This window comes from Trichomycterus rosablanca, chromosome 4 (assembly GCF_030014385.1).
Source record: "Trichomycterus rosablanca isolate fTriRos1 chromosome 4, fTriRos1.hap1, whole genome shotgun sequence".
Taxonomy (NCBI): domain Eukaryota; kingdom Metazoa; phylum Chordata; class Actinopteri; order Siluriformes; family Trichomycteridae; genus Trichomycterus; species Trichomycterus rosablanca.
The window spans coordinates 38,803,963-38,828,202 of record NC_085991.1 but is presented as its reverse complement, the minus strand read 5'-3'; the positions used below and the strand labels follow the sequence as shown (position 1 = coordinate 38,828,202).

At 36.7% G+C, this 24,240-nt stretch overlaps 2 protein-coding genes across 2 annotated transcripts; one reads left to right on the top strand and one right to left on the bottom strand.

The window, feature by feature from the left end:
* Nucleotides 1-1,180: 1,180 nt before the first annotated feature.
* tm4sf5 (transmembrane 4 L six family member 5) lies at nucleotides 1,181-8,986 on the bottom strand. Its single transcript, XM_062993304.1, has 5 exons — nucleotides 8,619-8,986; nucleotides 7,870-7,950; nucleotides 4,806-4,951; nucleotides 2,982-3,171; nucleotides 1,181-1,611 (listed from the first exon to the last, which is right to left on the bottom strand). The coding sequence occupies exons 1-5, from the start codon at nucleotides 8,790-8,792 to the stop codon at nucleotides 1,594-1,596; spliced, it is 609 nt and encodes a 202-aa protein (XP_062849374.1). The 5' UTR covers nucleotides 8,793-8,986; the 3' UTR covers nucleotides 1,181-1,593.
* Nucleotides 8,987-14,321: 5,335 nt separating this feature from the next.
* slc16a13 (solute carrier family 16 member 13) lies at nucleotides 14,322-22,355 on the top strand. The gene is made up of 6 exons (XM_062994272.1): nucleotides 14,322-14,399; nucleotides 15,072-15,290; nucleotides 16,127-16,270; nucleotides 16,363-16,619; nucleotides 18,196-18,730; nucleotides 21,898-22,355. Exons 1-6 carry the CDS (start codon nucleotides 14,375-14,377, stop codon nucleotides 22,110-22,112), a joined length of 1,395 nt encoding a protein of 464 aa, XP_062850342.1. The 5' UTR covers nucleotides 14,322-14,374; the 3' UTR covers nucleotides 22,113-22,355.
* Nucleotides 22,356-24,240: the final 1,885 nt, after the last annotated feature.

The window sequence follows — 24,240 nt, the reverse complement described above, 5'->3', positions numbered from 1 at the left end:
CCATAAATGTGGTCATGATATCCAGCCTGAATCCAGTACATGCACCTTACTGATTTGTTGGCTTGAAGATTTAAATAGATAAAAAAAGTTTTCAGTTTTTTTGGGTAGTGGTAGTTTATTGGTTAGGGCTGTTGATCAGGTTCTAATCCTGGCTACGCTGAGCGGGCACTATTGGGGCCACTGTTGTTACAAAGAAACAATTTGTATTGTAAAAAATATAACAGTAGGAAATGTTTTAATTAAAAAGATGGCGATAATTTGCAAATTAACAGTACAAAGACATGATATTTCTTATTGTTAATATTTGTACTGATAAACTTTATTTAGGGTGACATGGTGGTGCAGTGGGTAGTGCTGTCACCTCACAGCAAGAAGGCTTTGATTTCCCAGCCCAACGGCCAAGATCCTTTCTGTTTGGAGTTTGCATGTTCACGCTGCGTCCATGTGTTTTTTCTGGGAGCTTTGGTTTCTTCCCACAAGTCAAAAGACATGCAGTCAAACTAACTGGAGCTACTAAAAACTGTCTTAAGTGTGAGTGTGTTTGTGAAAGTGTGTGTGTATATGTTTGCCCTGTAACAGACCTGTCTAGGGTGTTTCCTAGTTTTGCCCAAGGAATCAGACCCACCAGGACCCTGACAAAGTGGTGGTAAAACCAACAGTAAATGAATGGTTGCACATGATTTAGTTTTTTGGATATATATGCTTATTGTTCATTTCATAGTTGCAACACTTTACAAAACGTTGGGGATGGAACATGTTTACTATTCTGTTACATTGCACTTACCAGTGCTTATTTTTTTAAATAAACCTTTCAGCAATTTTGAAAGACAATGCACTTCTGTAAGTTCTTCTGATGACTATCTACTAAATGCTGTTAATAGAACAACACTCTCAAATAAATACAAGTGTTATTACATGAATTTAAATCTAAACTATTCTGTCTTTAAATAATTTACATTAAAAGTTTAGTTTAGGCTGTTTGCACAGCTCTAGATATAGAGCTGCCCCTGACCCAGCTTTAAAAATAGGATCTGGTTTACACTCTGGTTTAAATATTAAAGGAACCACAACAGTATTTTAAAAAAATTAAAATCATGAGGTTGAAGTGTCTACATTTAGTTTGTGTTCATAGTATTTCCAGTGTTAATATACTGTAGGTCAAGAGTCAGACAGGGTGTGATTCATTTTAGTACACACTCACACATTCACTTTATTGTGTGCAGACATTTATCCAGCCTGGCAGATTCAAACTACAAGTACACTCTCCCTCTTAGTCAATAGGCCATACAAATACCTGGCATATCAAGTTAAATAGTTGATTATAATAGCAATACATATAGCATAGAACATCAACCAATAATTCTGGCTTGTTATAGCATGACAATCAAACAAGGAGTATAGACTAAAGACAAAATATATTTTGTGCAAAACCTGCTTTCTAAATTATGCTTTTTATTATTTATAAAATTATGTATAATATTAGAACACATCAAGATGTTGGTGAAAAATCGTAGACAGTAAACAAAACAACAATTATTTATATTAATCTACAAGTTCATTTTATAATTATTAATGGCTGATAATGTCTTTTATTCACAACCCTTCATCATCCTGAAAAAAAGAAACAAAGAAACAAATCAGTCTCTACAATAAAAACAGTACACTGTATTGACTGCCCTATCAACACATATACATCATACACCGATGAGACATAACATTATGACCACCTCCTTTGTTTTTACACTCACTGTCCATTTTATCAGCTCCACTTACCATATAGAAGCACTTTGTAGTTCTACAATTACTGATTGTAGTTCATCTGTTTCTCTGCATGCTTTTTTTTAGCTTGCTTAGATTGTTCTTCAATGGTCAGGACCCCCACAGGACCACCACAGAGCAGGTATTATTTGGGTGGTGGATCATTCTCAGCACTGCAGTGACACTGACATGGTGGTGGTGTGTTAGTGTGTGTTGTGCTGGTATGAGTGGATCAGACACAGCAATGCTGATGGAGTTTTAAACACCTCACTGTTACTGCAGGACTGAGAATAGTCCACTGACCAAAAATATCCAGTCAACAGCACCTCATGGGCAGCATCGTGTGACCACTAATGAAGGTCTAGAAGATGACCAACTCAAACAGCAGCAATAGATGAGCGATCGTCTCTGACTTTACATCTACAAGGTGGCTAATAGAGTGGACAGTGAATGGGCACGGTATTTAAAAACTCCAGCAGCACTGCTGTGTCTGATCCCCTCATACCAGCACAACACACACTAACACACCTCCACCATGCCATTGTCACTGCAGTGCCGAGAATCATCCACCACCTAAATAATACCTGCTCTGTGGTGGTCCTGTGGGGGTCCTGACCATTGAAGAACAGGGTGAAAGAAGGCTAAAAAAGTATGCAGAGAAACAGATGGACTACAGTCAGTAATTGTAGAACTACAAAGTGCTTCTATATGGTAAGTGGAGCTGATAAAATGGACAGTGAGTGTAGAAACAAGGAGGTGGTTTTAATGTTATGGCTGATCGGTGTATGTTTCATAAACATGTAATTTAATTGCTGCTATAACTGACTCCAGAACATGACTGTAGTAATTATTTATTATTCATCTACAATTTTTTTTTTTGCATATTTAACATTATATTTTACTTATTGATTAAAATGGCCACTCCCCGTATTAATGAAAAAGTGCTCTTAAAAGTACTCTTACTGAACTTGCTGACAAGCTAGTAGAACAGAATTTAGAAATTGATTTTATGCTCAAATTGTGATTAAGTTTATAACAGTAAACTAGTTTAGCCTTTAATGTTTAACTTTTTAATAATTGTTTTGGCACACTGTTTCTGCCTGACATATCAACTGGCTTTAAATTAATCACCTACAGTATAAACAGACACACCCAGGCACCTACTGTGCAATTTCTTGATGAGCCAATACATAATACAATTTAAACACTGCTGTAATAATTACCTCTGGACTATCTCGACAGTCCCCACATAGAAATCCCAGGCAGCCATTAACAACTTGGACACTAAGAAGAATGACCTGTAGTACTCCCAGACTCATCAGAATGGAGAAAAGTACAATGTGCCAGAGGACTACATTCTGTGGGAAAATACAGCGAGACCACTGAGATTCATCCACCAAGTAACTGCTGTTACTGCAGAAGAAGAGGGAGAAACAGAAGAGAGAATAAATGGAAGCACTTGTGCCTTGTTTGTAATATTCATTAATCATAAGTCTTGATTAGATTCTTTTGAGACCCTCAATCAAAATCACTCAGTCTATATATAGTAGTAAAATATGTATACAGTAAGGTAAGTAAGGTAAGGTGCAGATCTAGATTAACTGTGTAAATTTAAAAATGGCTAAATTTCAAGTCACAATATGGAACTTTTGGGGGTTTTGGTAAACATTCTGGTCACGACACCAGCATTTGTTCATTGTTGTGGCCTGTTATCGGCCTATTTGACCAAAAAAAAGTGCATCGCTATTGGCTTTTAGAGTTCATGCACAAACAGCGCATTCACCTCATTTTACTGTATTACTTACTCTCCTAATTACATTTTTATTTACAGTATTTACAAAAACATTTCTGTACTGCAGCTTAAGGATATTATAACCTCAAAACTTCTAAAGCTTAGGTATAAATAATGCTAATCCAAAGTAAGCATATATAAATAAAATAACTTTGGCTTAATTAATTATTTTTTTTAAACATTGACTGACTGTACTACAGGTATAAGATTTACACAATGGCTTAACCATCAGTTGTAAATCCATTTGGATAAAAGCATCTGCTAAATGCCACAAATGTAAATGTACACTGATCAGCCATAACATTAAAACCACCTCCTTGTTTCTACACTCACTGTCCATTTTATCAGCTCCACTTACCATATAGAAGCACTTTGTAGTTCTACAATTACTGACTGTAATCCATCTGTTTCTCTGCATACTTTTTTAGCCTGCTTTTACCCTGTTCTTCAATGGTCAGGACCCCCACAGGACCACCACAGAGTAGGTATTATTTGGGTGGTGGATCATTCTCAGCACTGCAGTGACACTGACATGGTGGTGGCGTGTTAGTGTGTGTTGTGCTGGTATGAGTGGATCAGACACAGCAGCACTGCTGTAGTTTTTAAATACTGTGTCCACTCACTGTCCACTCTATTAGACACTCCTACCTAGTTGGTCCACCTTGTAGATGTAAAGTCAGAGACGATCGCTGCTGTTTGAGTTGGTCATCTTCTAGACCTTCATCAGTGCTCACAGGACGCTGCCCACAGGGCGCTGTTGGCTGGATATTTTTGGTTGGTGGACTATTCTCAGTCCAGCAGTGACACTGAGGCGTTTAAAAACTCGCACTGTTGTGTCTGATCCACTCACACCAGCACAACACACACTAACACACCACCACCATGTCAGTGTCACTGCAGTGCTGAGAATGATCCACCACCTAAATAATACCTACTTCGTAGTGGTCCTGTGGGGGTCCTGACCATTGAAGAACAGCATGAAAGTGGAGTAACAAAGCATGCAGAGAAACAGATGGACTACAGTCAGTAATTGTAAAACTACAGTGAGTGTAGAAACAAGTAGGTGGTTTTAATGTTATGGGTGATCAGTGTAAATGGCTACACATTGTTCTAGTAAGTGCAACCTGGAAAATCTTTTTTTTCTGTAAACTGTCTGCAATATAAATTCGACTTTGTTCAAGAAATTGGCATGAATGATACATTGCATACTATACTAAAAGTAGTTTTATTTGACTTGACTCCTGGGGTCAGTTACTCTTTAGGCAAGTCCTCAAATGGATATTCCCAGGTCTCGGTTTCCACTTGACATTTTGGCCCAATAGCCAGTCCTGCAGCAGCTACACTGGTGTTGTATATGGCCCCAATCAATCCAAACAAGGAAGAAAACACAGAGCCCAGCATCTACACACACACACACACACACACACACAAACACAGAGAGTTAGTGTTTACATACTTATAAGGATTTCCATTAGACCATGTGTATTCTTTTACCCTTTTATAATAATTATATTTTTACTAAACTAAGGCATAAATAAATGTTACTGTTTGGTATTTAATACACATAAATAAAGGCCTCAGAAGTCCATAATGTCAAATAAAACCAAAAAAAGTCTTAAGTCTGCATAAATAATCTACTTTAAATGCTATGCTTAGCAGATAACAAGCTCTGCTTATAATTTTACAAAGACTATCTCTTAGATGAAGTATAATGATGCCATCATGCTGTAGGGGAAACTTTATTAGCAGAAACAAAAAACTGGTCTAACGTAAGGGTCAGCTGAGTGAATTCTAAACCAAATTCAGTTTTTCAGAGTGGGGCAGTGGTTCATTTACCAGCAGGACAATGACCCTACTCATACAGATAAACCTACACTAGAGCGGTTTAATTAAACCCAATAACCCAAATGTCTCGAAGTAGCCCAGAAAGCTAATTCAAGGCATAAACCTTAATATAATACAAATCTAACGCGGGACTGGGATTTCTGCTTACCAAACTAAAAGAGTTTATCGACTTTTGCCAGAAATAGGCAAATATCATCAGGATTCAAGTCTATAAATCTGTAGGTAAACTCTAAAAACAGCTGGAATTGCAACTAATAGTGGTTCTCCACTTTAGATTAAAAAAAATATGTGGAGATTCTACAAGCAGCATGGATTCCCATATTTCAACTGTTTTGTTATGATAATGATCTTATGTATGTAACTAACATTAGTAAAATTTAATAATAGGTAAAAGTTCTAAAGATCGCAAGATAAAATCGGGGAAACAAACTAATATCCTCTTCAGATACTTACATGATTGATTTGAGATCTTAAGAAAATAATGCATCCTAAAATATGGAACTTTAAAATGTCTTAAAGACATAACTTGGTGCAGCCTTGACAGAGTAGCACAAGCATGACGAGTGTCACATTTTTAATCGACACACACTACCACAAGAAATTAATGTTTATCTCATAATAATGTCAAAAATAATTTACAATTAAGTCTTAATCATGAGAAAAAAGCTTTAAAATATGTTAACCGATGGCTGAATTTTTAGTTTTTTATATCTAAAAACTTTATTCTTTATTCTAACTTTATTAATTTGTGTACACGATTGAAATACAGTTTAAACTTGACATTTTTACAAATATTTGTATTATTAACTATGTCCAAATACTTACAGTTGCAACTGGAAATATTCAACCCCTCTCACCTCAAAAGGTATTACTGTGATGTGTAAAGTGATTAAAATTGAAAATAGTAAACAAAGAAAGAATATTTATTAATACATAAAAGCAATTTTGGAAAGTAAAATTTTGAAAATAATTTTGAGTTTACTTTAAAAACTCTTCTTTCTCTTGACAGAACATCCACTTGCCTTTATAACCTTCTCTTAAGCGATTTCAGTAAGTGGTAACAAGCTTCTGACGCATCTCTTGTAAAACATGTGCCATTGTTTCATGTGCAAAAGCTTCCAGCTCATTGAAGTTTGATGGCTTTTGTGCTGCAAATACTTTCTGCAAATCCTACCAAAGATTTTCTATGGGATTTAGAAAATTATCTGGAAACTGAGACCAATATTCCAGGACTTAATCCTTGAACAAGCTTTGGTTGACTTGGAAGTGCGCTTGGAATTATTGTCTCTCTGGAAATTATCATCAAGGTTCTACTGTCTATATGCAAACAGTGGTGCTGAAATACCTCAGCTAGCTTAATTACTTCCACTATCCATACTGTTGCTGTGATTTTGGAACTGATAATGCTACAGCTGAACATTGCTGTGTGCCTGTGTTAAGCCTCTAGTAAGTACAACAAATTACTTGGTTTTCATACATTTCCCTCTGATGCTAAAACAAGGCAAAGGTGGATTGTTGCTATTGGCAGGGAGAACTTTATAGTCAAAATTGCCAGCTCCTGCAGCAGAAAATCATCCTCACTGACCCTCCTCCATAATTAACCATGGGGTTACTTTGCAAGCCTATCCAAATTCCGTCTGGCATATTCCAGTCGAGCATTCCTGTGCTTCTTGGTCAAAAGTGGCAAGAAGTCTAGCCATGAACTCCTTGATTGTTAAGTGATCATCATACAGTTGCCACTGACACATTTGTCACAGGAGAAATTACCTCCTTTCTCAGTTTTTGTGACTTGTAACTTAAACACTTGAATCTCTGGGTGGTGTTTATATGACACATCACAGCTAAAGCAAATCAAGGTTGGTTATTCAGCTCTCAAAGGTTTAATCATGTTGTAACCTAACTTCAGGTCATACAGACTAGTGGTGGGTTTTAAGATCAGAAATTTTATGTAGTGATTGAATAACCGTGACATAGCAGTATTAACAAATTATCCTTCTACTCTAAAATACAAATACATTTGCTGTCATTTAACTGATTAAGACTTAATTTAAAGCAAAGTCTAGCTTTGCAGAAAAGTTTAGTTATAAATCCTTGTTTACTTTGGGGGGTTGAATATTTCCAAATAAAACTGTTTTAAGGCATTGTGCATTTTCAGCTGAACTATAAATTAGTGCAGTAAAGGCTGTTATGCTTACATCTAAACTAAACGTTGTTAAATTGTTTTCTTTTAAATCGGAATGTGTATTTGTATTAAATGCATATTAAAATGTCATTTTGGCATGTTAACAGACTGTGTACACTATTTACATTTTTACTCAGTGCTGAGGGTGAATGATCTATGGAACGTTGCTATCTCAAAACACACATCTGTTTACTTTCCATTTCCCTGCTTTTAAAGCTATTGAAATGTTATTTTTATTCAGATCTATTTAAAACTCATTTGTTCTTGTCCCCACTTAAGGAGTTTTACTTACTCGACAACGATTTCCACAACAGCCTTTTCCACAGCAGCCTTTTCCACCAGCTCTTATAGCTGAACAGCTTGGACACAGCATCTGATAAGACAGTAAAATATTATTTTACAACTTACTCCCCCTAAACACAAACTCTTTTAACCCATTTCCCCTAACAGAAGATTCTGAACTATTAATAACAGCCCAACCAGGATCTGAAACAGTAGTATGGCTATCATAATATCCAAATAGGGGCATAGTTACATATTTAAAAAAAAATACTTAAAAGAATCTAGTTGGACACAAACATAGACATCATGAAATACACTTCATTATATTACTGTAGTTTTTACATTTATATTTTATAATAACTTACTGTTTCATTCTGCATACTTTTAAGTGTATTATAGATCTACAGACCAATTACAGTACTTAACTGCATTTCCCTATTAGACACTAAACTAGACACTAGCTTTAATTTTTCATTCTAAACCATATTACAAAAATTAAATTACAAAAAGCAAAAATTGTTAATGGTAAATACAGTTAGCTTTTTAAACACACTATAATCAGTATGAGACAAGCAATTTACAGATGAGTTATTTTTCTCCAAAACATAAAGAGAAAGCAGAAGACAGCATTTAACAATAGTAAAAAGATTGTAGATAAACAACATTAAACAGAAACTTTTTACTTTTCCATCATTTGGTCTTAACAAAATCAGATACAAAAATCATCCACTGAATTAAAAAAAGTATCCCATAACTTACACACAGTCCTCCACCGAGAATTCCCCCCATAAGCCAGACATGCAGAGAAAGCTGTTCAGTTTCCATTTGCTCCAGATTGGGGAAAAACAGCAGCAGGTTAGCAATCATGCACAAAAATGCAGAGGGCAGCAGGATTAAACCCACCAACCGGGCACACTTTCCTGTACAACACATCTTTCTAAATATTTAAATCTTGTTTCCTTAGGTTTGTGTCTGAACAAATAAAAAAAAAACTTATATCATATAAAATGTAGAGTAGAATAAAGTATAGAAGAGCACTTGTACATTAGAGTGCTTTCTGATGGACACAGTGGCTCCCTGAACATAACTCTGCATGCCCTTTGATACCTGTCTGTGTTTACTGACCTACTATTAGCGCAGTTTGATAAAATACAAGTATTTCTGTTTGTCATTTTCACTTTTTTTTAAATGCCCAATCATGTTCGACTGATAAAAATAAGCAACTACGTTTAAAACTATCTAAAAAAAGGTAATTTCTTCCTTGGTAACCATGGATGGAGCAAATTGGATACAGCATGGCTTGATTTCAGTTCAATAGATCATAGATCTAACCCATCTTGAACCTTACCAAAGGCAAAAGCTTTCTGCCTGATTTACACTTTACCAAAATAAAAACAGAAAAGAAAAAGAAAAAAAAAAAGAAAAAAAAACAAATACCAAAATAAGAACATTTAAATAATAATTGGATTCAAAGCCTGACTTGCCATAATTGACAGAAAATCCTGAAAAAATAATATATGGTCTTCAGTTAGTGATCTGAAATTTAAGTCCAGCTGGGTTGTATCACAAGACAATGTGAAGACTAATGCAAGTCCCTCCATGAATGGTTTAAAAGAAAATGTGTTAGGATTTTGGAGTGGCTTTGTCAAAGTCCTGACTTGAGAGATGTGGCAAGATTTTAAACAGTCAGTCCCTACTCAAGTGCACTTCATTGTGGCTGAATTAAAGCGATTAAACACTGTTTATGTAAATGTATCATTATGATTTGGTTGTGATTGTTACTGTTAAAAGTGGCACAACTACAGAGATATAAAAGTAGTTTCCCCTTTTCCATTTTTTTCTATTTTGACATGTCACGCATATATCTATATAATTATAAGAAAATCAAACTATGTTTAATATTAGCCAAAGCAACCCCAAGTAAACACAAAATATTTTTAAATAAATGTGAAGTTAAAATATATATAACGTGTGTGTGTTGTGTGTGTGTGTGTGTGTGTGTGTGTGTGTGTGTGAAAGCAATACAATTATATTTCGTATTACTTATATTTACCTAATGGTATGAGACAAAACCTTACAGAAAAGACTAGAGGACTGAAAAAAGACCACACAGAGGTGTACACTTTATCGTATTTAATTGATAAATATAGAGCTACATATTTAATAGAGAATCAGTTAAATTTTTACTACTCTTAAGAAATATATAAAAAGCAGCAAACAAATCAATATTTTTACGGTAGATTAAAATAAATATAACTTCTAAGAGTACCTCAGTGTTTAACCAGTCCGAAATAATTTTTACCTGATTCCACACTGCCACCTGTTGGTCAGTATAGTTTCCTGCAATGATTATTGACGTTGTTCCAAATGCTGTGTTTTGGTTGCAAAATGGTTAACTTACTATTTAATCTGGGAGTATAACTGTATATAAACTCTTCAAAAATAACTGAGCAACTTCTTAAACATCATCCACTCCTCTAGGAGGCTGTTATTTCACTAGCTTAAACTGAATTTCTGAGTGGTTTGCACCTTGCAATTTTCCCATGGATGCCATTTTTGCTCAGTTTATTTCTTATTGTTAAATCGTATACATTAAAATTAACTGAAGCAAGTGAGGCCTGTAGTTCCTTAGATGTTTGTATTTTTTTGTGACCTCCTGCACGAGATGTTGATTCATTCTTGATGATATTTTGGTAGGACGGCCACTTCTGGGAAGGTTCACCGCTGTTTCAAGTTTTCTCTGTGTGAATAATAGCTCTCAGTGTGGTTTGCTGGGGTACTCTTTCCAGACAGGTAGATTGCAATACCTTTGTTTTACATCTTTATATGAATCTTTATAAAACGTGGTGTCATGTGCTGCTTTTTTAAACAATCAAGCCTGCTTTACATTGCCAAACAGGGTTTATTGAAGTTGATTTAGTAGCTAAGGGGGTAATTACTTTTTCACACAGGGTCAGGTGGGGTTGAACAGCATTTTCTTTCAACAAATGAAAAAATAAATTTCTGTTTACTTGGGTTGTCTTTGTCTAATATTAAACATAGTTTGGTGATCTAAAACAGGGGTGTCACACTCAAGCACTAAAAGGCCACACAGAACAATATCAACAAATCTGTGAGTTAGAGAAAGCCTATGTTTTTATTTCTTTTTTTTAATAACATCTTGCTATGACCTGAACTGACCATTGTTTATTCAAAATATGGCGAAATGCAACAGCAAAATATAGGCAGCTGAAGTAGACCTTGAAATACATTTACATTTACATTTTCAGCATTTAGCAGACGCTCTTATCCATAGCGACTTACAGAAGTGCTTCCATAGTAAACATGACCTCACTCTAGTTTAAGTTGACAACAGTCCAAGAACACAAATCTGTTGAAACCCTGTTAGAACCAAATGTGGTTTTTTTTCAGGAAATGAATAAGAGTGTTAGTAAGTAAGTACAAGTCAACTTAAGTGCTTAGTAAAAAGGTGGGTTTTTAATTATCTTTTGAAGACAGCAAGAGACTCAGATGTTCGGACAGACAGAGGAAGTTCGTTCCATCACTTGGGTGCAAGTACAGAGAAGAGCCTTGATGCTTGTCTTCCTTGAGTCCTGGATGGAGGATCCAGTTGAGCGAGACTAGTGGCTCGGAGGTTGCGTGGTACAGAGCGGGGTTTGATTAGACCTTGGAGGTAGCTTGGGGCTGGTCCATTTTTGGCTTTGTAGGTGAGCATCAGTGTTTTAAACTGAATGCGTGCAGCTACAGGAAGCCAGTGAAGAGAACGCAGCAGTGGGGTGATGTGGCAGTGTTTAGGTTGGTTAAAAACAGGCGAGCAGCTGCATTTTGAATGAGTTGCAAGGATTTGATAGTAGACATGGGAGCACCTGCCAGGAGGGAGTTGCAGTAGTCCAGCCGTGAGATTACAAGTGACTGCACAAGAATCTGAGTGGCTGCCGCTCAGGTGGCGCAGCGGTAAAGTACGCTAGTGCAGCAGAGTTGGGGTTCTGAATGCATCGCATCGAATCTCGACTCTACCTCTCCGACTGGGTTGGGCGGCAGCATGAACAACGATTGACTGTTGTTCAGGGTTAGAGGGTAGAGAGTCGGATCATAGGTCCTCATAACTGGTACAACTGCGGCCCCGGCTGGCTGACTGATGGCGCCTGCACAGGGCTGAGGAATAATGCTGATGGGGGTGTGACCCTCCGTACACAGCGTCCTTTAGTGTATGAACTCGACTCGTGCAGGTGAAAAATGCAGTCTGTACTGATTGCGTCCCGGAAGGGGAGCAAGTCAGTTGAGAGGCGTACTCAGTCAGCAGCGAAGGGTCGAACCAGTATAGAGGACGCAGTCAGGGTAATTGGACACGACTAGAATTGGGGAGAAAAATTGGGGAAAAATAGATAATAAAAAAAAGAAAAAAGGAAAAAAAAGAGTGGCTTCCAATACTTGAAATATTCAAAAATATTAAAAAACATTTATTTATAACAACAGGCTGCATTAGCTACATTATATAGACCACTGAAGTCGTGTCGTCATTTTGTAGGCCACGCCATGTTGTTATGCCCATATTTGGTAACCCGGGTCTAAGAGAAATTTTGAATGGGAAATATGAATGGAGATTTCGCAAATTAATTGCCTCTCTCGCATCCTGTAGTCATAAAAAATGTTCCAAAGCTGTTACGTTTTGTTTTATGGAGATTCTTCTGTCTATTATCACTGGATCCTCTGAATTATGAAGTCGTTAAAGAGTCAAAATATGAATATTGCTACATGTAAGCTAATGCTACTGCGCACTGAATTGACGTCACTAAACTAGAAGCCTCTTAATGTTTTCTTTTTTTTTCTTGTATAAGCTTCTTAAATAACCGCACGAAGCAGCGCAATTCACCAGTGTAACTGTGGTGTGATATTCACAAGGTTTGGTTGATATTTTTAGTAGGTAGCTACATTAAAGTAGCAAGCAAGGCTTGGTCGGGTGTTACGCCTTCGGTTGTACTCAACAAAAGCGGGCCGCTCGTTCCGTTGATTCGATTGGTGTAGTTCAGTGACGTCTAATTAATGTGCAGTAGCATTAGCTTTCGTGTAGCATTATTAGTATTACGACCCTTTAACAACCTCGTAATTCAGAGGATCCAGTGATGTACAGGAGAAAAAAGTACATAGGACAAAACGTATAGGGTTCTGAACATGTTTATTTAGCACAGGATGCGTTAGAGTCGATTTTTTGAAAACCCCGTTCATTTTTCCTACAGGAAATCTGAGTTAGACCCGGGTCTCCAAATATGGGCATAACGAAGACCGCATGTTTGATGATATGGCTGGTGTAGTAGAATCGCGGTGTAACCGCCTCCTTACGCCCCCTTGCGGTGGCGGTGCTAATAAACAGTTTATTCATTTTGAGTAGCTTTAACGAGCCTGTCAGTGTGACCACCTCTGTACCACATTACAACACACCTTTTACAGCACTTACAGCAATAATAAATTACAACATTGTGTGCTTGACAAAAAGCATGTTCAAGAAACCCAATATCCCTCTGTCCTCTCCGCTACCATCTAACTCCTCCCTGTTAAATAATTATCAGTGTTTTTCAGGCAGTCAGCGCATACTTAAACCCTGTCATGTGCTGTAGAAAGTGACAGGACATGACATTACAGGCAGGAGAAATAAACGCTTATAAACCCGTGAAGCGGTTTCCGGACGATCCACATGTGCGCGTTCCCGGACTGAGCACGCGCACAGCCGACCGGCAAGTGTTTATTCACAAAGGCACAACAGCGCAGGTGAATTTATACTAATAACAGCAAACTGGGACAAGCGATTAATTAAATGTTGTGCGGAATATTACCGGCATGTGGTGTCATCTAGTGATGGAGACTAATCGGGTAAGAAATTTATATATCGGGTTTAATCTGACAGACTAGATCAATGTACTGTACATGTTTACATTTAAGCCACATTCAAAATCGATTGTTTATGTTTATGTATTGTTTATTGCGCATGTATTCTAATTGCATTAAAATATACTAGATTTTGTGTTACAATTAATGTTACAAATAATGTCATGTGTACTAGCGGTAAAATATAAATTACATTATAAAGGCTAACATGAAACTATTGATATAGGATTATACTGTTCAGACAAAGTGGATTCTGAAGCGCATTTTACCACTTCACTATAGATGTCAAAATAAAAGCTCTGAGCTGCGTTTAAGAAGCGGTTTTGCAAGCTTCTTAACCCTTTGATGCACAACCTGGCTCAAAAATGACCCGACTGAGTTTTTATTTTCTATAAATGTGCAATAAATTAATTTCGTCATTTAAGCTTCCATGAATTCATCAATTAACTTGTTTTTGATCATCACAAATCCTTATTTCAGTTTTATATTTTTCACTTGGTTTTTTTCCTCCCTTTTTTCTCCCACTTTAGCACATCCAATTTCTGCATAGGGTTGAATAGGGTTTTTCATTGCTGCTGCAAATGAGACTACTGGCTGGATGAGGTGTCTCCGTAAGGGGGGAGAGATGCCATATGGCTCTCCGAGAGGCTCTGGCAGGTGAAGATAAGTGGTTGGCAAATGTGTGCATGATAGTCTGTGGCACTCATTGGTCAGGACTGGGTGGTGCAAAGAGCAAAGAAAGTTTTGATGAATTACCTAAAGTTATATTTTAGTCTGTACAAAGGCCTCGGTTGTTTATTTTTTAAAGAGGTTATCAGTTGGGTTTTTGGAACAAAGTTCATGTGAGAAACTAAGGTTAATAAGTTAAGAGGTTCAGTTCCTGTGCACAATCAGAAAACTGTTAGATGCACTTGGATGTCTCAGATTAGCTGTGAAAAGCAGCTGTCTTACACATTCGCACAGTTTTTAAGGACCGCTGACATCTTTCTTCCTTTGTTTTATTTTATGGCTGTTGGAAAATGTAATTGTATATTATCTTTTGTAAGTAAAGATATTGTGGTTTTGGTTGCCTGATTTTTCAGTTAGACATGTGACTAAAATAGCAGAATCCATTTAGAAAGGATGTTTTAACTGTGACTGAATGACTACAAAAAATAATAATAATGTTCTTTCATCTGTATGTGTACATCTTTAAACCAGATAAACCTGTTTATTCCAGTGTAGACCATTATTTCAGTGTTTTACAGTGATTGACTATTTACTCGCTGTATAAGCCACAGTAACCTGAATTCTTCTTTGCCTTATTGGTTTCTCTTTCACCTTCTGCAGAAGTGATGGCTAGGCAGCAGGAGAAGCAGCAGGTTGAAACTCCAGATGGAGGCTGGGGATGGGTGGTGGTGGGGGCACTCTTTATGGCCTCTGGACTGGTGTTTGGGCTTCTCCGCAGTCTGGGGGTTTTCTTTGTGGAGTTTATGCAGTACTTTGAGGAAAGTGCACAGGCTGTTTCCTGGATTACCTCCATAGGAGTGGCCACACAGCAGTTAGTAAGTAAGTGGATCTACATAAAAACATATGAATAAAATCATCTATATGTTTTACTAATATAATAAAGCATTTTCTGCTTCTGTACTGTGATGTGTCAGTGTCATAATAACTTTAAAAGTACAGCAATTAGCAAATGTTTTTATCCTGACACTTTTAGATGTATTTTGTATTTTTTGGTGTATTTTATGTGTACCAACCCTGTTTCCAAATAAGTTGGGACATTTTCATTTCTGATAATTCTCTTGAATCTTATGTGCCAAGGGCACTAACACTAAATTGCCCCTGTCCCAACTTTTTTTGGAATGTGTTGCAGGCCTGAAATGCAGGAATGGATGTTTATTAATAATGTAAATTAAAATGAAATGAAGTTGAGCAGACAAAACATAAAATATCTTGGGTTCAAACGTCTACAATCAAATAAAAGTCAAAGTAAATGTAAGGAACCTCATTTTTTTTATTTGCATTTTCCATACTGTCCCAACTTTTTTTGATTTGGGGTTGTAAATTTTATATTTGTATACATCACTTCATGTCAGGTATGTTTTATATTTTCTGTTAGATAGTTTCACAGGGAGCATTTTAGTTTTTTTTAAATATATATATATATATATATATTTTTTTTTTAAGTAGAGTTGCTATTGTGCTGAGTATTGTGCTGTCTATACAATGTTACATGTTCTCCCAGTGTCTACTTATTTTTGTCCAACCTCATCAAGTGGACTTGCTACTCTAAATTGTCCTGAGGTGTGAACAAGTTCACTGCATTGCAATAGAAACATTATATAAACATTACATTGATGATTAGATGCTGTGTTTTATTTTGTTTTGTGTTTGTGTAGGTCCAGTAGGCACAGCTGCATGTAATGCATATGGAGCTCGTCCTGTTGTTATGCTGGGAGGATTGCTTTCGGGACTGGGACTCATTCTTGCTTCTCAGTCTACAACACTCACACACCTTTATCTCACCATGGGAATCATTTCAGGTATTTATAAATAAAAACAAGTGAAACTGTACATGTCAATCTATTTATTTATTTGATAATTGTTACAGTATTATTTTTATCCCTTTGTGTAGGTTTGGGCTGGGCTCTGGTTTTCACCCCCACAGTGGCCTCTGTGATGCAGTATTTCAGCACACGACGCTCTTTGGCAATGGGTCTGGGCTTTACTGGTGTGGGGTTGTCCTCTTTTGCGTTCTCTCCACTCTTCCAGTACTTGGTTCAGGAGTATGCATGGCGTGGGGCACTCCTCATACTTGGTGGTCTCAGCCTCAACTTGGTGGCTGCCGGTGCCCTCATTCGACCACTCAGACCTTGTAAAGTTGTGGAAAAGGTACTAATCTACTTTTTTGTTTAGGAGTAAAGAAGGTTGTAGCCAGAATGAAAGTGGGAGTCTTATATGATTAAATTATCCCTTTAATGATCATAAAGTGTTAAATGGTGCCTTTGGGAAACTGTTAATTTTAATGTAATTAATTTAATTAGATTCTTTATTTTATTTTACTAGACACATACAGAACTTTTAAAAGGCAGAATGTCCTTGTATGCTCTTCATATGTGATACAAAATATATATACAGTATGTATATATATATATATATATATACAGTATATATATATATATATACAGTATATATATATATATATATACATATATATATATATATATATATATATATATTATGTTTTTTATGTCTTTGGACTGTGGGAGGAAACTGGAGCTCCCAGAGGAAACCCATGCAGACACGGGAAAAACATGCAAACTCCACACCCCACCTGGGGATCGAACCCAGGACCTTCTTGCTGTGAGGCGACAGTGCTACCCACTGAGTCACTGTGTCGCCTCCTTGCTGTCATGTGGAGTTTCTACAAAATCAGAAATGTTATACCTGAGTTCTGAGTCAAAACAAACCTGTCACATTGCTTCTTTAAAATATTTAAATAAATGCACTTTAACAGTTAAGTAGGGATGTAATGATGCACCACAAGACAGTTAAAAATTTATTCACATGTGTAACTATTCAAATTGGTTTACATGCATATAAATCGATATTCACTTTAAACAGCAGAGGGGACTGGCGCTATTTACCTTGCCTGGTTGACGTCACTACAGGGTTGCCAGGTTCTGAATTTTCCAGCCAGATTTATTTATGTGAGGATACTTTCTTTATTTGTATTATTCATTAATTTATTTAATCTGGGATTTGTTTTAAAATTTCATTTCAGGTTGTTGGTTTTTTTTACACTAAAAAGGAAATGTGCTGCATTGTTTGGCTTAGTTTGTACCTACCTCAGAAATAAAAGAACATTCATTATTTAGATAAATAAAAAATAAGCACAAATACAGTATTTTGTTTTATTTTTTAAAGAGAGATAATGAAAGGAAACTTTGTCATAATTTGTCTTCAATTTCATTTTGTTTAAAAAATCTGAAAAAAATCATATCGTGAACCCAGTATTGGGAATTGCATCGCATCGGGTAGAGTGTATCGTTACATCCCTACAGTCAAGCGTAACACATTCATGCATAAAACAGCAATGTATCACTTTGTCAGTTAGGTTAATTTAGGTTTATACATTTTAGTGTAACCAATTCTTCTAGATAGGCACAGTAAAATTGAGACAGCTACTTGAATCCAGACTGGTGTTAGCAACGTGCTAAATGTTTGATACTAAAGAGCTTTTTTTAATGGTAAAACTGTTGGGTTCTATTATAGCTATTCTATTCTTGTTGTTTCTTTTTCTTTGGAATAAATATCAGTTGGTCTCAGATAACTAGTAGCAAGGATCTGTATTTATTTAGGGTTAGGAAAGTTATGTATTTTAAAAATAGAAAAGCATTTAAAATAATAAAAGAGGTTCAAAATTGTGTTACCCCATTAACGTCCTTTTCTTCCTTTTCAATTTCAGACCAAAACCTCAAAAAAATCTAATGGCTGTATGTCTTTCTTATCCCGAATCTGTGAGTACTTTGAGCTGTCACTGCTTTCACACCAAGGTTTTCTCACCTACAGTGTGGCTGTGACATTCTTCAATGCTGGATACTTCATTCCCTACGTCCACTTGGTGGCCCATAGTCGGCTTTTGGGCTTCAGTGAGTTCCAGGCTGCTTTTGTAATTTCCAGCACGGGTGCGACAGACATTGTAGGGCGTGTGGTGTCCGGCTGGGCCTCAGACCTAAGGCGGGTACGTTCACTCCACCTTCTGGTTGTATGGACAGCATTAGTAGGATTGTTCCTCCTGTTGCTGCCCCTCTGCTCATTTGGAGGGAACTATGCAGGGCTGTTGGTGGTCAGCCTTGGGTATGGATTTTGTGCTGGTGCCATGACGCCATTGGTGTTTGCTGTGGTGCCTGAGATTGTGGGCATGGAGCATATGGTGGGTGCGCTCGGACTTCTACAGCTTATTGAAAGTGTAGGAGGCTTACTGGGGGCTCCTTTGTCAGGTAAGAAACTTTTTGTTTTGTTTTCAAGACTTAAACATCACCTCAAATGCTTATCAGAGTATATTAGTGCAGCGTTTGTTAAAGGAACAGCTGATGTCACACTTAAATAAAGAAGGCACAACAGTTTAATAAGACCTTGACCTTGTCCAACCTTTTATTTGCATGTAGCACCAATTGCTGGATGTAAATGTTCCAGCATTTGTCAAGTGATGTTGTTTTCTTTGGATAATTTGGCTAAATATATGGTCCTCGTGTGATATTTAGCTAATTTCATGTTTTGTACCTGTTGTATCAGGTGTGCCAATAATTCTGAAGCTCACCGTCTTCAGATAATTTGAATATTAAACAATATAGGGTTAAAATATTTATTGTGGGATGCTCAGGTGGCACAGCGGTAAAAACACTCCCTGGAACCAGAGCTGGGATCTTGAATACATCGTATTGAATCTTAGCTCTGCCTGCCGGCGTCACGTGGTTCATGTAACCCTCCAATAGTTCCAAACAAACCCGGCGCTGTCATGTTCTCATATGGGACCGGCAGCAGTGAATGAAATATTAAACATTAAATAATAAACATTCGTACAATTTCTGGGTATTTCCAACTGCCTTTACATTTACTGTATCTGCTTTAATGTCAATTTGGTATATGAAGTGGAAGATTGATGTTTATAATGACTTGTTAATAGATCGTTCTTGTTAACACACAGTACATTATATTAGCATACATTACATAATGCGATATCATTAAGTAGTAGAGACAATATACAGTACAGAGATTAAAGTTTTTTTTATGTTTTGTTTTTTGCATAAACTAATCTCCCTTCACTTTCCTGAGGATTCATAATAATAATCATTTTGGTTAAACACTAAGCCATGTGGCTGGATTCATAATGTTTACCTGCACTGAATGAACAGATTCATAAACACACTACCGCACCTTTAACATTATAGTGCAGGTACATGAGATAGCATTCATTTATCTCTTATTTCATGAGTAATTAATAATTTATTCCTACATGTAATACATTAATGAATTCATTATGAATTTGCACACGTTCATTTTGTCTAATGTAAGTGGTGGACAAGGTACACAAACCATGTAGGTGAGTTAAAGTAGAAATATCCAAGGTAACATATTACTCCAGTAAAAGTAGTAGTAAAAGTAAAAATACTCTTTACCTCCACTAAAGTACTAAACTAAATTTACCTTCAAATGTACCTAAGTATGAAAGTAAAAGTAGCATGATTTATTATGGCTCTAATGTTTTATTATCATTTCTGTAACAAGACTCTTGATTAATCAACTTTTAATTAATCAATTTTAGGTGAAAAGACTCGTGTCAATAATTTAGCTTAGCTGACTAAGCTAAATTGGGTTATACCTATTAATTAAGATAAACATGTAACATGTAGTGCTGAGCAAATGCTAAACAATAACAGTATTAAGTATATTAATGACATCAAATTCATTATTTTTTTAAAACAAAGCAACATGCAGCTAAAAATGCTTGTTAAGCAGTGATGGCATAGTTACCTTGAAAAAGTAATCTGATTACTGATTACTGATTACTCCTTTAAAAAGTAACTTAGTTACTTTATGGATTACTTGATTTGAAAAGTAACTAAGTTAGATTACAAGTTACTTTATTAGTTATATAATGCGGAATATTTCAAAGATATTCCTTTGCAATACTTTATCATTTGGCTGCCAACTTGTGTGTACTGATGAGACTCAATTGAATCCCAGAACATGCCAGTGTGAATGCATGGAAAACTAATTTTAATTTTCTTTCAAGAATATGATACAGACTGACCAACACTATTACGCTAAATCAGCATTGAAAATTGACTTTACTTTTAATAGCCTTCTACAATGCTGGAGCTTCTTAAAACGGAAGATTTTCTTTTCAATAGAAGTGTTATTTACCTGCTATTAAATTGTTTTCCAACAAAATCCGCCCAATTTGGCGGATAATCGCCCAATCTGGCAACACTGGAATGCGCAGAGAAGCTGGCGCCACGAATACTACTAAATAGTACTACTTCTGTAATTGTGTTGGTGGTTGACATTTATGTTGAGTGTGTTACTGCACTGTTTTGGTGAAGAACTACTCATCTGAGGTGCGCTGCTCCTGCGTGCAGAAATGCTTCCGCAAAAAAATTTCCGGCTAAGCGGTAGTGGGGGGGCCAGAGGGGTGGCCGAAGATTACTTTATGGTGGCCATGGCAACCACTGGCCACCCCCTGGCTCCGCCCCTGCCAAGAAGAAAGCAAAAATATATTTTCACTAATTAAAATGACAAACATAGTAACGCACAGTAACTTGGATAAGTAACTTTAATCTGATTACTGGATTGGAAATAGTAACGCGTTAGATTACTCGTTACTGAAAAATGTGGTCAGATTAGAGTAACACCTTACTAAGTAACGCGTTACAGACCATCAGTGTTGATAAGTAGTGGAAATGAATGGAGCTCTATGGGTTGTTTGGAACTATTCAGAGCTCCACAACCCGGAAGCTGCGCAGAAAAAATGTCCCGCCCCCTTTACAATGGTTCCCTATGGGAGTGTTGCCACTCTGTTCTCTCTACCGCTCTGGGTGGGATTAGGCCGGATTGGGTCTCTCTCTCATAACTAATGCAATTACGACCTCTGCTGGCTGATTGATGGTGCCTGCACAGAGATGAGAAAAGAGTGCTCTCAGGGTGTGTGTCTCCATAAGAGTGCTGAGCTGCACTGCACTCGTCAAAGTGTAGGTGATAAGATGCATACGGCATGCTGCCCACGTGTCGGAGGGGGCGTGGGTTAGCTTTGTTCTCCTCAATCAGAGCGGGGATCGGCATTGGTGGAGAGGAAGCATGACGCAATCGGGCAATTGGAAGCGCTAACCGGGAGAAAAAAAGGGGAGAAAATGCATATATATAACATAATTTTTATTCTGGCCTTTAAATAATACATTGGTTAGCTGCAATAAAACCATTGTGTAGGTTATTTGTGATAAATATTTTAACAGGTTCTTTAGGAATAGTCTGTAAAATGTTTGCCATGGTTACCCAATGGGTGTCCTCCAGATCCTCTAGTTCCACCCAAAAACATGCAGAAGATGGATTAGCATAAATTTGTGACGCTGACAACTTTGACTCAGTGGTTTTCTCTTTTTAATTTCAGGCTGGTTAAGGGACCTCACAGGTTCTTACACATGTTCCTTTGTGGTAGCTGGTGGATTTCTCATCATAGGGACTATAATAACAGCGACTCTTCCCAATTTCTGCTCCTGCACAAATTCCCCACCCCCATCACCAAAGGACAATGCAGAAAATGGGTGCATTGAAGATCAGCTGCTGCAAAAAGCTTTAACTTCAGAGTCGGATCAGGAGAAATGAAATTATCTACAGGATATACAGTACACAACCCAGATTCCAGAAACTCTGCTGTATCGGAACCACACAACGGAACCCAATTCAGAGACGGAATACACTCTACATGCAGACAGCACAGAGGATGATGCTAAAAGCTGACTGGTTGGAAAAGTGGTGTGGGCCAGCCACTGAAAACCCAGTGACTAATACTAATTCTAAACTAACACATTTCATTGGAAAAATGAATTAAATGTGACAGATTTTAAACCAGCATTTGAATTTTTATAGGTTAAAAAGGAGCAGATACATCTATTTTATATAGCAATTCTGTATAATCCCAGATTTCTGTAAGCATAAACGACACAGACAGAGACAGACAGACAGACACAGACAGACAGACAGATAGATAGATAGATAGATAGATACTTACTTATTAATTATGAGGAAAATTATTTAATTTATTTTATTTTGTGTCCTATAATTGCATTATTTTAATATCTGAATTAATTTGTGTCCTATAAACATTGATGCAATGTGCATTAGAAATGCATTTGCTGGCTCAAAAGTTTATATACACGTCACATTAGTTGGCTGCACAGATGGGTCAGCTTTCTCCCTCTGTCTTGTGTTCCATGTAGCAGACTAGCCCCTGATAATGCAATTCACGATGTTGTCAATCCAGCGTATTCTTGGTCTTCTTAGTCTTTTGAGTCCTTCCACGAGTTCGGTCATAGCACATGCCCAATGTAACGTAACTTATACAGCACACCTAATATTTGGTCGTGTCCTTTACCTTTTTTATTACACCGATCAGCGGTTTCTTGGCATGTTTGGCGGCATTTTCTCATAGCATGACATCATAATTTGGATTTTAACCCCACTTGACAAAGATACCACTGTTTCATGCACTTTGTGCTTACTACACAAATAAGCTTGTGACCTGAACTTGCTTGTAAATGCTCAGGGCATTAACCCATGCCAAAGTTTTGTTGTTACATCTCATGCTTAAAACATGACTATAAAGCTTTACTCGTACATCAGGGTGTGCAAAACCAACATAAATGTTAAGAACAAATCACATATATTAAGTGCATGATTAATGCTGAGTGGTGTGTTTAGGTTCCTTTCTACTTGAAAGATTATAATGCTGCTTATCTTACACTAGTCTTAAGTGGCACAGACATGCCAGTTAGATGACCTTTACCCTTAAAGGTATGTTCAGGTTAATCTCCAGTCTTGAGCTGTGTAATAAAGAATCTTGGACAGTTACAGCAACAACAGTTTTTTTTGACTGTGCTAGTTAGTATAATAATTATTTATTTTTGACAAATTTTAGCAAGATGTCTACTTGAATATGGCTCAGAGGTTGTGGACAGTATGCAGTGTGTTAAATGTGGGTTAATATGCTTAAAAACCTTGATGTAACATCCTGTGACTGACTTGGTTAGTAAGCGATTTATAAATAATTACACAAATGCTTAAATGATGATGGACTACAAAGATGAATTCTTAGAATAGCTAATTATATTAAGTTCAGGGGCCATCTCTGACCTCCAACAAGAAATATGACAAGTATAAGACAACCATTTGCAAAAACAAGCCAGTTTTAACATAGTTAAATGTATACCACAAGCAAAACATTAATATCCCCAACTTAAATACATACATATATTTTGATTTAGTTCTTTCAGAGGTGTTTCAAAGCACTGTGGGTATTTATTTATTTTTTAGCTCCAATGCACTTTAAGTTAACTTTATCTCATGTATATTACACTAGACATTGCTTAATCTTATAGTGCAGTTTGCTCTAACCAGCTTATGCCTTTAAATTAAATTATTTTTACCGTATTGTTCTTTTACTTGTGAGACATTATTTATACTTAATACTTGCTGTGCTGTGGATGGACACTTAACAAAAGCAATGTCATGGTTGCAACCCAACTCTGTACTGCATTGTGTAAATATCCCACTGTTAGCACACGAACACAAATTGTATTTATTAGAACAGTGTGTGATTTTGATTCCTGTCCACCTTTAACTGTGGCCTTCAATTCAGGCTCTGCCTTAAAAAATTAAAACTGATCTCAAGGGATTTTGGCTTAAAGATGGTATGGAACCAAGCTCTATTGGGGCAGGACCACTACTTTTTTTT

Coding starts and splice junctions, on each gene's coding strand:
- tm4sf5 (XM_062993304.1), bottom strand. CDS start 8,792: ATGTGTTGTACAGGAAAGTGTGCCCGGTTGGTGGGTTTAATCCTGCTG. Junction 7,951..8,618: donor TTCTCGGTGGAGGACTGTGT/GTAAGTTATGGG, acceptor CTGTCTTATCAG/ATGCTGTGTCCAAGCTGTTC. Junction 4,952..7,869: donor GTTGTGGAAATCGTTGTCGA/GTAAGTAAAACT, acceptor GTGTGTGTGTAG/ATGCTGGGCTCTGTGTTTTC.
- slc16a13 (XM_062994272.1), top strand. CDS start 14,375: ATGGCTCTCCGAGAGGCTCTGGCAG. Junction 14,400..15,071: donor TCTCCGAGAGGCTCTGGCAG/GTGAAGATAAGT, acceptor CACCTTCTGCAG/AAGTGATGGCTAGGCAGCAG. Junction 16,271..16,362: donor CACCATGGGAATCATTTCAG/GTATTTATAAAT, acceptor CCCTTTGTGTAG/GTTTGGGCTGGGCTCTGGTT.